The 13,150-nt window shown below is 35.6% G+C and overlaps 2 protein-coding genes and 1 non-coding gene across 3 annotated transcripts; all 3 read right to left on the bottom strand.

The window, feature by feature from the left end:
* Positions 1-2,033: 2,033 nt before the first annotated feature.
* On the bottom strand, positions 2,034-6,362 carry LOC132029828 (uncharacterized). Its single transcript, XM_059419210.1, has 2 exons — positions 6,049-6,362; positions 2,034-3,032 (listed from the first exon to the last, which is right to left on the bottom strand). Exons 1-2 carry the CDS (start codon positions 6,248-6,250, stop codon positions 2,374-2,376), a joined length of 861 nt encoding a protein of 286 aa, XP_059275193.1. The 5' UTR covers positions 6,251-6,362; the 3' UTR covers positions 2,034-2,373.
* Positions 6,363-8,110: 1,748 nt separating this feature from the next.
* On the bottom strand, positions 8,111-8,194 carry TRNAL-CAA (transfer RNA leucine (anticodon CAA)). Its single transcript has one exon. It is a non-coding gene; the product is annotated as a tRNA-Leu (tRNA).
* Positions 8,195-11,701: 3,507 nt separating this feature from the next.
* On the bottom strand, positions 11,702-12,776 carry LOC132029827 (uncharacterized). The gene has a single exon (XM_059419209.1). The coding sequence runs from the start codon at positions 12,713-12,715 to the stop codon at positions 12,152-12,154; it is 564 nt and encodes a 187-aa protein (XP_059275192.1). The 5' UTR covers positions 12,716-12,776; the 3' UTR covers positions 11,702-12,151.
* Positions 12,777-13,150: the final 374 nt, after the last annotated feature.

Genomic DNA, 13,150 nt, shown 5'->3' with positions numbered 1-13,150 from the left:
TTCCACAAAATGCCAACACTAACAAGTTGTTTACAAGACTAACAAGTGCGCTAACAATATGCCAAAAGCACCAAAACTTACTACTACAAAATAAACCATAACGACATGCCAAACTACAAAAGAGCTTAGGGCAACTTCATTGAAACACCTCTAAAAAAAAGTTTTGAAATAGAAAACTTACTACTACAATACAAATACACAATAACGAAATCAAAAGAACTTTCTCCTTTTTCTTGGACTTAGCCAACTTGCTCTTCCACTTCTTCTCTTTTTCCTTCATCTTCTTAATGTCTTCTCCAAAATTTTCTAGTTGAATTTCTATGTTGTTCATATCAATTTTGCTTTCCACGGAGTTTGTTGACGGAGAAGGCTTGTAATCATCTTTACCAAAAGCCTCCAATGATGCTTCAAATTCACCAATTCTTCCCACCAATTTAGGAATAACAAATTTGGATCTTGGATCAATGTCAACATCCTTCCAAAGATAAAAATCACATGATCTAGCACCCTAAAATGTAATAAAATCAAAAATCACATGAAAGGCAAATTCACTTCTTCAAAGTTCAATTTTTGAAATAAATTTCACTTACACCATAATATGAACAACTCCAATATCTTCTACCAGGGTTCCTTGGGGTCCAAGAAGTCAACAATGGCAAAAGAAATCCATGTTTGCATCGCACGTCCTTCAACTCATGATCATCCTCTTGCTTACAAAACTTACTTAAGCCTATTTTAGCCATTGTATAACAATCTTTACCAGAAAAGAGAAAAAAAAAAAAAAACAAAGCAAATTAAGCAAAGGCTCCATGCGAAATGAAAGATTACAGACAAATGCAACAACAACAAAAAAAAAAAAAAAAAAAAGTTGAATCCGAGCGATGCCATATTTACAGCTGCGAAATACAACAATACTTGAGCTTATACAGTAGAACAAGCTAAATAAAGTTGAATTTACTTACCTTTGATTCAAAAACAACTGGGGTTGAGCTCCGATTTGAGCGTGTTCTTCACCAATTTAGGAGAGTTAGGGTTCTAAATGTTTAGGACGGGTATGGGTTGTGGGTGGGTGAAAATTTTAACTGATTCGTTGAGATTATTAATTAGGATCGTTTAATTGATTTTCCATTTTTTTAAAATTATAATGGCCCTTTTTACAGCTCCAACGCGCTCAAAAATGTGGACATATACTCGCCTCAGTTTTGGTCTGTGGAGGGGCAATTTAATTCACTTTTAACATGTTAAGGTGTGTAATGGGTCATTCGTATAGTTTAGGTGTGATATCGACATTTCGGGTATAGTTTAGGGGTGTTTTGATGTATTTTGCCTACTAAATATGGTGTATAACTAATACCTAGGCTGAAAACGCTACCAAACAAGGAATTTAATAATACCAAAGCTAATAACAATATTATTTTCTCTAATACCTCCTGCCAAACGACCCCTAAGAGTAGATTGTAATAAACGGAAGTGAAAAGTCAGTTTCCATACAAAATGGCAGTGGCTATTCGGCTTATAAACGCAGACAAAGGTGAAGCTCCTACATATTCTGCTTATCATAATACAAAAACTTCACAAAGTGTAATCAATCCCAAGCAACATAAAGAATCCACAAATTCTAATGCTAAAAATCTTGTAGAAGAGGCCGGAAAAAAGGTTGTTGTGGCTCTGTTCATTAGCTTCCACGTCCAAATTAGGCAATCAAATACATTGAAAATTGGTTTGATGATCAAATTAATATGCTGGCTTGGCCTGTCTATCATTGTGGCGGGTCATCTGGTTTTGTAATTCATTACAATTTAGTATCAAAATTTTCAAGAGATGTTTATTTTTACACTTGATCTGAAAATGAAATCCAAACCTGTAGAGTTATTTTCTTATATTCAATTTGTAAAGAGCTATGTTAAATCATTTCTTGTGATTAACAACTTAAGACGGTGACTTAAAACACTATTAAAGTGCCGTTTTGACAATAATGGGAAAATAAAGATCTCTTGGAAGATTTGACATAAAACAAAATTAAAAAAATCTCAAGAGCCGCAAAACCAATTGACCCCTTTTTCCATTAAACACTCCACACAGCCATTACATTTTGATAGAACAACCATGAACCCATAAGTAAAGAATGGAGCAAATCTCTCGCTCTGACGTGGCACAATCTCAGAAAAATGCTTTAGAAACTTGAGAACAACTACATAAGTTCAATTCAGAGGAAGCTACAAAAATTGAATATTGGGGTTTTGTGGGTGGGGGAGTGAGTGAAAAGAAGCAAAATGTTTCTCAAAACAATGTAGGCGAACACAAAGGGAAAAAAGAGACAAAACAACTTATTAAGATGATACAGCTGTTACGATCCTCCAGCCAGGGAAAACTTTACCAGCCAAGCTTTTGTACTAGTGAAAGGCCACAAACGACTGTTATTGAGTAGATACTGCAATCCATGAACAGTGCACCCATAACGTTTTGTAATAACAATCCAAGCTCCAGCGCTTTCCCAATTTGATCAACCACACCAGCGCTAGGGATACTGTTTGCTGCTGGTTTTTGATTCCTTTGGGACCCTGCTTCTTCTGCGAGAAGGCGCGCAATAATAATTGATATGTTGGTCAACAGCAGTAGCAGAAGAGGTCTGAAAAATATGACCACCTTGAAGAAGTGGCTGTTATAGGACACAAGAACCAAAATGGCAGCCACAAGGGAAAAGTTGAAGCGAATACTCTCAGAAGCTGCAATTGCAGAACTTATTTTATTTGGGGCGAAAATATTGTGATAGTTGCTCTTCAAGTTAAAAGAATGACCCCCATCAGAAGCAGAAAGGCGTGGAGGATTCGAAGGAAATGAATCCGGAAATAATTGCTCTTTGCCATCAAGATCCAAGGCAGGTGCACTTGAGGTTTCAACGTTTGACTCACATTTTCGCATAAATGGAGTAGTTCTGTTTTTGCCATCAGGATCACCATGGTCACTAGGCTCAATTCCACGGTCACTATCGGGCAAAAATGGTCCACAGGTCTCACTCCCACTAATAGAAACTGTGAAGTAGCAATAAATTAGTGACAAACATAATAAGCACTCTCCTTTATCAAAAAGGGTACAATAAGCACTCTCAAGAAGGGAAACAAAAAGACCGTGGAAGAGTGCCAATGTCATGCTTTACATGGATATATCTGTAGCAAGTTTAGGATATATCAATAGTAAATCTAGCTTTTATAACACAGGCACTAGAAACAGCATCACACAATATTACACTAATAACACAAGCGCACTGACATTTAGCTCTCGCCAAGCTCACACAGTTTTCCCTTCACATTGGACAAAATTACATTTTATAACAAAAAGCTATGGTAATATTTCCTGACTCACGAGAGTGAGGCAGGGAGTACCACTGTCGGTTAAAAATTTCATTTATAGAATGAACTGGGAAGTGGGAACCAAGATCTTTGACATACATTTTGCTGTCAGATTAAGCAGAGGCTTCTAGCAGACTCATTGACATGTTTATAGTCCAAACTAACAAGGAAGATGTGGTAGGAATGTGAGGGAACTGCTGCTAAGCACTGTGGGGGGGTGTTCGGAAGGGTGTTTACATTCTCTTTGTAATGATGATCTTTCTGACATGGATCCGACAATCATTAAAATCAAATCAATGAAAGACTTTTAAGGTAAAGGAAGTTCACAGATGTAAAGGTCTTTCTCCTCAATACTTGGAAGTTGGGTTATCTAAAGGACATATTGTTGCAAGGGTGGAGATACAACAGCTACTGATTGCCGCAGTTTGGAAAAGCCCTTGATTTTTGACTTCTAAAGCAAGAAATAAAAAGCTTTCCCCATTAAAAAGTAGTAACAAGAGTAGAAGTGTTTAGTAAGTCATCAAGAAAAATGAACACAAATTAACAAGAATAAATCGCTGAAGAGACTGGTCATTGTCATTCTCTCTCTCTCTCTCTCTCTCTCTCTCTCTCTCTCTCTCTCTCTCTCTCTCTCTCTCTTTTGTGTTTTTTTGTTTATGAGTGTCATAATTTGTCTAATTTAAGAGGTCTGCGTACCGAATTTCATAACCTCCAAATATGCCATGGTTTATAATTGCTTCCAAGTCTAGTTGTGAATCAAGGATACTACCATAACTGCATTTTCAATACTTCTTCTTCATTTATCCAGCCTTAGAGGTAAGTATAAAGGGAAATCTTACCATCAGCTCTCTTTATCAGTATCAAACTGAAAAAATGGAAATATTCCTCCACTCCTAACTGAATGTCTACTTTAGCTTCTCAATTATTAGACTTATGTATCTCTTTTTTACGAAGTAAGGTATTTCATTATATTAAACTTATTTATCTTGGACCATAGTGTTCTATACATCTCTTTAGTATGTTTGCTGTGAAAGAATCTATATTTTGGTACTTATTAAGTTGTATCCATTATCCAAAAAAGTAAATAATCACCAATCTTTCCAAATTGACCCTTAACAGATCAGGTTATCTGGAAAGGATGGAAGTAAAATAACAAGATATGCGCAATATATTGTATAACATATTATATTTCCTGTTTATAAAAAAATTCCTCTTGTGAAAGTCCTCATTTTAGCACTATCTTGGAGAATATCGAAAATTTTGTATGTCAATTGGTAGCCGGTGGGAGAAAAAAAAAAAAAAAAAAACCAGTGTTTTCAAGAGCTAAAACCGCAAAAAGAAGCGGCAAAGGCCCAAGGGGATTGAAACGAAAAGCAAGAAGTAACAGCGCATGATTCATTGACATGAAACACTCAATTACGAAAAATAAAAAATATCAAACATACTTGAATTTAGTCCTACAATAATCAAATTGTAACTTAAATAACTAATTTCACTATCTACTTTGAATTTATTTTTTTTCAAACTATCTATCTTTAAAACTAATATCACTATCCTATATCTAACAACACATATATCAATCCAAGAATTCAAAATTTAGATTAAGAGAACCAACAACTTCTCATTGGGATCATTTTGCGCGTAATTGTTTGAAAGTGCATTGCTTTACTCATTTAACGGTAACTCCTAGTTCCGCATCATTTCACAGCTTTAAGCGACAAAACGAGGGCTTTTAATAGCACCGACCCATTTCAATCTCATTCCAACCAACGGTAGGAGTATAATTTTCAATATTGACATCCTACCAACTAATAAATTGGACATAAACTAAGTAATGTTAACACCATTTCACTGGATGTGCAAAAAAATAATTTCATTTCTACAAAAACGAACACATAACAAAACACTATACTTCATCGATTTGAACCACCTTGACCTAAGAATTGATAGGACCATTTCCCAGACACGCATTTTCCAAACCAATATATATATACACACACACAAATACATCAAAGTTGTTTTTCCGAGCATACAATTTCTAGTGCTTCCTTTAATTGTAAGCTTCTAAAAACTTCCATAAACTCACAAAATTCTAATAGAACAACGTAAACCACCAATTAACTGCAAATAATTCCTTTTCGTCAAATTGAAATATTACTTTCCGGTCAAGCATTAACAAATATCAATCAAAAATACATAGAAAATTCCATTGCTTCCTTAAATCGTAAGCTTCACAAAACTTCCATTAACTCGCAAAATTCAAATTGAAAAAAGAAAAAAATACACTAATTAACCGCAAATAATACCTCCCAGCAAGAAACTTTAGATAACAAAACAGACAAACACGGAATTTAAATTGAAATATCACTTCCCAATCGAACATATATACAGCCCAACATAAAATATTACGCCGCATAGCCATATTTTCAGTTTATACAATATTATCCAACATTATACCTGGTGGGGGGGAAAGCATAATACATAATGTGTCAATCTTGTATAAAAGTGTACAAAAGGTGTTTATACACAAATATGGGCTAAACCGGGTAACAAACTCAAAATGGGGCTACGTTGCGTAAATATTTTCTCCCAGTAGACATAGAGCGTAATTTTCCCTAACCGTAGCAAACAATTAAGAAGCCATTGATGTGAATTAATATAAGGGTGTCTCAATAAAATTAGTGAAGGGGGAGAATACCGGGAGAGGGTTGATGATCTTGAGAAATCCAAGTAGGGCAAGATGCCGTGTGGGAATGCCTAGTTTCCGATCCCAATCCCGATCCCGTATCCGATCCTGTTTCAGATGTTAGGGTTGGGATCCGACCCGTAATTAGAGCTAATCTGTCATTTCCACGCTCTACAATACGACGTCGTCGTGTATCTCTGCCGCTCGTCGCCATAATTACCCTCTCACGAGATAAAAGAATATTGAAGGATCGTATCTGTGACAGAGAGGAACGACTTCTTTCTTTCTTATTCCAGTTGCGTTGTCATCTCTGTTCCTATTATAATCTTCTTCTTTTTATAGTGGCTTGATGCATATTGGGCCCCCTAAACTTGTCTTTTTTATTTTATTTTAATACCTTAATTAAGTGTTGTCTCTATTGAACCCGTGAACTCATTCTTTAAGTCTTTTATATTTATTACACTCCCTAATACTTGGGGAAATTGCATATCCACTTCCCCTATATACCACAATTGATAAAAACGTCATAAATAGTCCTTTATATATGGGAGTAGGTTTAAAATGTTCCTTAAATATATACACCTACCGGTTCTATCCAAAAACTTATCGAGTCTAGTCTCCGTCTATTTTTAATACAACCAGCGTACAGAATCCATAAACCTCTGTGAGTTTAATCGTTAAACCATTCCTCAACTTGTTTCTCTCTCCCCGCTTTTTTTCCCTCAAGTTCCTCTTGTAAAAAAAGAACCCTAACATCAATGATTCACCATTATTTATGGCGTTTTCTCTACCACAATTTATAATATATTTTGCGGAAAAGGATAAAAAAATGTCTCTAATTATTAGAGTGTAATGTATTACAAACGGTTCAAATTTACCCTCTTTTCATCTATTAGACTTCAATTACCCTTAATATTAATATTTAGATTGAAAATGGCTCTCTTTTCATTTATTCGATCTCACTTACATTTTAAATTATGAAATGATAAATATGAGGCTTTAATGAAATAGTAGCGATTTACTGGTTCACGTGGCTCAATCATAAATTCCCTAATGAAATAAGTTCGTTTGTCAAAGGATCTAAGGTCAATAAGGAATGTCATTTGAAGTTAAACCTAAGCATCATTGAAGTTGTTGTCTCATTTGAAGCATTCATTCAAATAGACAAACACGATATGTCACCCTTCTCCTTTTTGTACTTATTTGTTTTCGTTTTTCTTTTCTTGTTTTGTTTCCAGTTGAGGTTTTGATGAATTCATCCTATGTTACAACGTACAACCTTCTCTTGTTGATAATCATCACCTTTTTGTTACATCACTTGTTTATATGTTAAAACTTTATTTCCACATAAATATATGACCTCGAAATTCATCTGGTTAATTCACTAATTGAATCCAATTTTGGTGATCAATATTTGTTACACTTGAATGTATTTATTTAGAATGGATTGTGGCTTGGAAATATAGGTAAAAGATCTATATAGGTTATAGCAATTAATTGAATTATGTGTTAGTTAATGTTAGTACATTTACATTTCTATATTTTCTAGGACTCCTTTAACCCTATCAATAATTGTATGTCAGTAAAAATATAACTTCGAGTAAATTTTTTATCTGGTAAAATATCGATTTGAGATGAATTTAAATGAAAAATTCATATAGTTATTTCCAATTTATTTGGAACTTAAACTTAATTATTATTGAGTCAAATTTTCAGTAAGTTTCAAAGCATTCAGTTCATATGGTTGGAGACCAGGGTGATGGAAAAATTATTTTCCAAGCCACAATCCATTCTAAATAAATACATTCAAGTGTTGATCACCAAAATTGGATTCAATTAGTGAATTAACCAGATGAATTTCGAGGCCATATATTTATGTGGAAATAAAGTTTTAACATATAAACAAGTGATGTAACAAAAAGGCGATGATTATCAACAAGAGAAGGTTGTACGTTGTAACATAGGATGAATTCATCAAAACCTCAACTGGAAACAAAACAAGAAAAGAAAAACGAAAACAAATAAGTACAAAAAGGAGAAGGGTAACATAAATGGTTAAAATGAGTAAACTCTGTGTCAGAAGTGGGATTTGAACCCACGCCCTCTCACGAGGACCAGAACTTGAGTCTGGCGCCTTAGACCACTCGGCCATCCTGACTTCATGTGCTGCTAACCTTTAGTATAGCTATATTATCAATTCAATACATGACAATTAGGTACATAACAGAATGCCCACAGCTCAGTAAGTTGCACAGGCTTCAAGATCAAAGAGTCTTACTCATGTCAAAACTGGAAAAGATAAGATAGGGTACATAAAGAGAAAAACAAAAAGGGAACATCTTTAACATAATTATGCCAATTATTAACACTACAAAATTTTGGTGTCAAAGTCTAGTGGATCTATTAAGGAGGAAGGAGGTGCAAAAACACTTACATACCTAGGTCGAAGTACATAGATGAAATGTATATAGAAGTGGCGGTACTTTTTTGTTTTCTCAGGATAACCATAGAATTTGTTCAACTCAAAAACGAAAAAAATAAGATGCAATCGCGTAAGGATTCAAACCCAAGTAACCGAGCACAAGAGCAGACGCTAATTGCCCCAGACAACATTTGTATATCAATGTTCCCAGGAAATATATAGCCCTTATCTAAGGTTACACACATATAAATATAAGATTTTTCTGAAGTTATCGATAACCTCAAATATACATCATCGAATATTCTCCAATACGTGCTGCTTTTAGTAAAACATCATCGGGTCATTCGCACGAATGCCTCTATTCGGGGGTGGTCTTTAATTTTTGCCCCTCAAATTGTGGGTCTTTAATTTTTATCCTTGGTACTTTTAAGTAACAAAAAAGTGACCGAAAATATCCCTGACGTTTGGATCTTGAGTTCGAACCCAAACAGAGTTTGAAAAAAAAAAAATCAGCAGGCATAAGTTCATACAAACTATGCCCATTCGCTATGTAGTTAAATAGAAACTATGCCGGACACAACAAAAGGTTTCTATGAAACTACATAGAGCCTATGCCTATAGGCATAGTTGCGAAATTAAGACAGAACTTCATTTCCACACACCTTTGTCGGACAAGGCATAGGTTCTATGTAACTTCGCCCTAATAGACATAGGTTCACAGAAACCTATGAAGGTGAAGTTTGGAAATAGAACAATTCCTTCTGTCGTGTATCCTCGATTAATGCAACCTCAGATGCTATGTTTCAATTCTTGATTCTAGTATTAAGCAAAACGTTACGCCTAGAGGTTCTGTATTACGGGTCAATCCTACTCTACTAGCGCAGCCAGATGATGTATGTTGGTTGGTAGTGAGAGGACTCTTTCAAAGGCAACTCTATCGTTATAACCAAGGAAGAACACCAAAACGAAGGATGGCATATACACGTCGCAATAAAGAACTCCGCTGCTTCAAAAAACAATGCAACCAGAAAAATAAGAGAAAGATCTCACTTGTGCTGGACAAGTACGTAGAGATCTTCGTGGGACCGTGGAGGGAGTCTCAAACGATCTTTTCTAGGATTCCTTATCACGCCACACATGGAGATCTTTCCATTGATAGATCAGAGGGTCCTCCAAACGGCTCTGTTATGAAAGAAAGCAGCAGACAGACTAATTTGGCCGGTATTCCCTAATGAGTAGCTTTAGGAGATAAAGGTCCGTTTTTCTTATTCATAGGGGAAGGCTGTTTAAATCCCCGATCGAAATCATCCAACAGAAAATTGTATAAGACCTTAGTGATTAACCCAGCGTGTGGGATCCCAACTTCCGTGCGAAATTATTATTATTTTCGATCTACTGGGGATCGAACCCAGAATCTCTGGTGCGAAAAGGATACTTTAGCCCACAAATTTTCACTAAATGAGAAGGAGGGCCAAAAATTAAAGACCAGCGAATTGAGGGACAAAATTAAAGACCAGTCCGTATGAAGGGCAATCCACGCAATTTGATAAACATGTTTTACCTAAGATTAGGTAGAATAGATGACTACAAGCACAAGGTACATAACAGAATGCTCATAGCTCCGTTAGTTGAACAGTCTTCATAATCAATGAGTCATATTCATGTTAAAACTAGCAAAGACAAGGTAGGTTACATAAAGAAATAAACAAAAAGAAAACCTTTAAAAAGGGGATTCTCCATGGATAACATGTAACCTCTGTATACTTCCTTTGCCTCCCTCACTCACAATCTTCCTATAAGGTATCAGTTCTGAAATCAATTATTACTCTTCATGTATAACATAGTCCTATTACAGCCAACATCAACTGTGACAAGCCCATAAATTTGAAGACGGGGAGAGCACCACTATCTTTAACATAATCATGTTACTAACTACAAAATTTGGCGTGCAAGGAGGTGCAAGAACACCTATATACCTAGGTCAAAGTATACAGAAGAAATGTATAAATATAGAAAGTGGTAGTTGTGTAAGTCCAAGAATATTTTTAACCATAGAATTTGTTCAACTCAAAAACGTAAAAAAATAAGGTGCAGTCGTGTAAGTGCAAGGGTTCACCTAAGTGACCAAGCACAAGAGCAGATGCTATTGCCAAAGAAAGACGGCATAGTGGCAAGTTACTCAGTAGTTTGGTAGGAAACTAAACCATGAAGCGACCTTTTCATTTATTGCATAATTCTGTTTTCCAAGGAACCTCATATGTTTTCCTCCTCTGTCCTGTTTTCACCGTCTTGTTTTTCTTCTTTTCCTTAGGCTTGGGTGGGGGTTATAGGGTGTTTGTATTACTAACACAGAAATCTTCTTGTTGAGCGTGGTCAGAGAAATGTGGAATGAACCAAAACGAGTAGAAGGATTAATAAAGTGAGAGTTCAAGCCGGATTTCCAGCAGGTGCCATTTATGCTGCCCTTAGGAAAGTTCTAAGCGTGGGCAGCTTGGTCTTGCAAAGGAATTACCTGTGATACCTTCCATGGTTGAAACACTCTCTGGAGAAGTTAAAGTTAAGGTGATCATCCAATCTTTCTTAAGGTAGAAAAGTTGCAATGTCAAGGACTATTTTCATACAACAGATATTTGATAATTTAGGTCTCTACTTTCTATTGTTTAGCATCCATTTGCAACAAAAGTTAATCTAAGAAACAATTTTCGGCAGGGTTTGCTCCAAAAAACATCAGATACAGTCCATTTGAATTCCATTCAGGGTCCAGTCAACACATCCCACTTTTACACTTCTTTATTTCATAGGAGTAATAAACAATCAATCATTTCATGCAGAAGAAAAAAAAACGACAAGGCAGTTTTAAGTTGCATCTCCTGTAGCTTCAATTGCTTTTAATATTTCTTTAGTTTATGACTTTATTCTCCTCTCAAACAGAAAAAGAAAACTCAACCAAATATGTGCAACGTTCACTACTTAATGACACTCTCTACACTTCCACTGATTGCTCATAAACATGAATCTTAATCCATAGAGTAATGCCGTGTGTCTACACATCATTATTCATTACTACACGCAAATTAAGAGACTATATATTGGAGTCTGGACAGTATTTTGCCATTTTATTAACATTGTTTTCAAATTTCTTATAACTAAAAGATAAATCATATATCACATGGTAGTCTCAAGTAAAACCTGAAGTAAATAGACAAAACAAAAACAAAGAAACTCATACACTCATGCCAAAAGTCTCCAGCACACCAAAAATTTATGTAAATGACATTGAAACTTTAACATCATAGCAGATAATAACTTCTAATTAAGTAAACCGCGAAACAACAAAGAAACCAACAATATACTCAAACTGAACCTAAAACTCTACACTACACGTATCACTGAGCTTGATTTGATCTCAAGTAATAAGAAACCTAGCATTAGTTAGCTTTATTGGAGAAAGGCAAGAGCAGAGTTGACATCGAGAGCAGGTGATCTAGGGAATGTGGCTGAACTATATACCATGAGTGCCAACATTTTCTAAGTTCGCATTAAGAAATTAAAGCAAGAAAAATAGAAAGAATGATTCCACCAGTAAGCAATTATCCATTTCAATATAAAAGTTTTCTGAAAACTCATACTTGGGCAAACATACAACGACGCCAAAATTGGATTACACAAACATAAACCCCCCAAAATCCAAATTTAAAGATCATCTTCCATCCTCAAATACTCACCAATATCAGCTTGATGAAGAACAACAATACCATTAGGATCCATTTTCCTACAATCTTGAGTACTCTTCGCTGCAACACCAAAACCCAACGCCACATCCGACATCGAAAACACAACAACCCCATCATGTTCACTAATACTCTCAGTAATTCTCCCAACCCCACCTTTCAAAACATTATTACCATACAAAAAACTCATCTCTGAAGTAGGTTTCAACCACACTTTATGCTTCGAATGTGCTGCTAACATACCCAAACACTGTACAGTAAGGTGAAATTTACCACCTTTAGTGAATTTACCTATTTGGGTACCCAATGAAACTAAGTTGTCACGTTTTATATTTGTGGCACGTTTAACGAGGGATTCAGAGACATAATAAACTCTGTTGCTTTGAAGACGGAAACAGTAACGACCAGGTGTGTTGTCTGGTCCTTCATGTGATGGGTTTTCTACTATGTTTTTGAGGTTGTTACCTACGAATTTGTGAAGCTTTTCGAAGACTTGTGTGGTTTCTTGTTCATCTAGAGGTCTCATTGTGAATTGAATTCCTTAGACGTTTTGATGAACCCTAAAAACAACAGCTTTTCTTTTCATTGCTTCACTTTTCTTTTTATATACTAAGTGGGCTAGGGTCTCTGTTGGGGTTAAATTGTTGGGCTTATTAAGTATGACCCAAACGTAGCCCAACCTGGTACTGGACCTAGCCCTTTTAGCGGGCAATTTGCACGATTGTTAATTCTTTGGGGGTGGTCTTTAATTTTCGTCCCTCAAATTGCTGGTCTTTAATTTTTGTGTTTCGCCTAAAATACCCCGAGGTTCTGGGTTTGAACCACGGTTTAATCATCAAAACAAAAACAAAAAATTGCAAGACAAGCTTCGCGAAAAGTCTACCGCATAAGGCAGACTTTGCTTTAAGGCAAAACTAAAAGTCACGCATCCAAATACTGTTGTATATAAAACGCAGATTTT

The sequence above is a fragment of the Lycium ferocissimum genome, chromosome 9, assembly GCF_029784015.1.
Source record: "Lycium ferocissimum isolate CSIRO_LF1 chromosome 9, AGI_CSIRO_Lferr_CH_V1, whole genome shotgun sequence".
Taxonomy (NCBI): domain Eukaryota; kingdom Viridiplantae; phylum Streptophyta; class Magnoliopsida; order Solanales; family Solanaceae; genus Lycium; species Lycium ferocissimum.
Note: the sequence above shows the minus strand (reverse complement) of the source record. Positions and strands in the feature narration are given on the sequence as shown.

What these genes read in the sequence shown, in the direction of transcription:
- LOC132029828 (XM_059419210.1), bottom strand. Translation starts at nt 6,250, where the DNA reads ATGGCGACGAGCGGCAGAGATACACGACGACGTCGTATTGTAGAGCGT. An exon ending in AGATCATCAACCCTCTCCCG is followed by an intron (nt 3,033 to 6,048) that starts GTATTCTCCCCC and finishes GCTACTTCACAG; the next exon opens with TTTCTATTAGTGGGAGTGAG.
- LOC132029827 (XM_059419209.1), bottom strand. Translation starts at nt 12,715, where the DNA reads ATGAGACCTCTAGATGAACAAGAAACCACACAAGTCTTCGAAAAGCTT.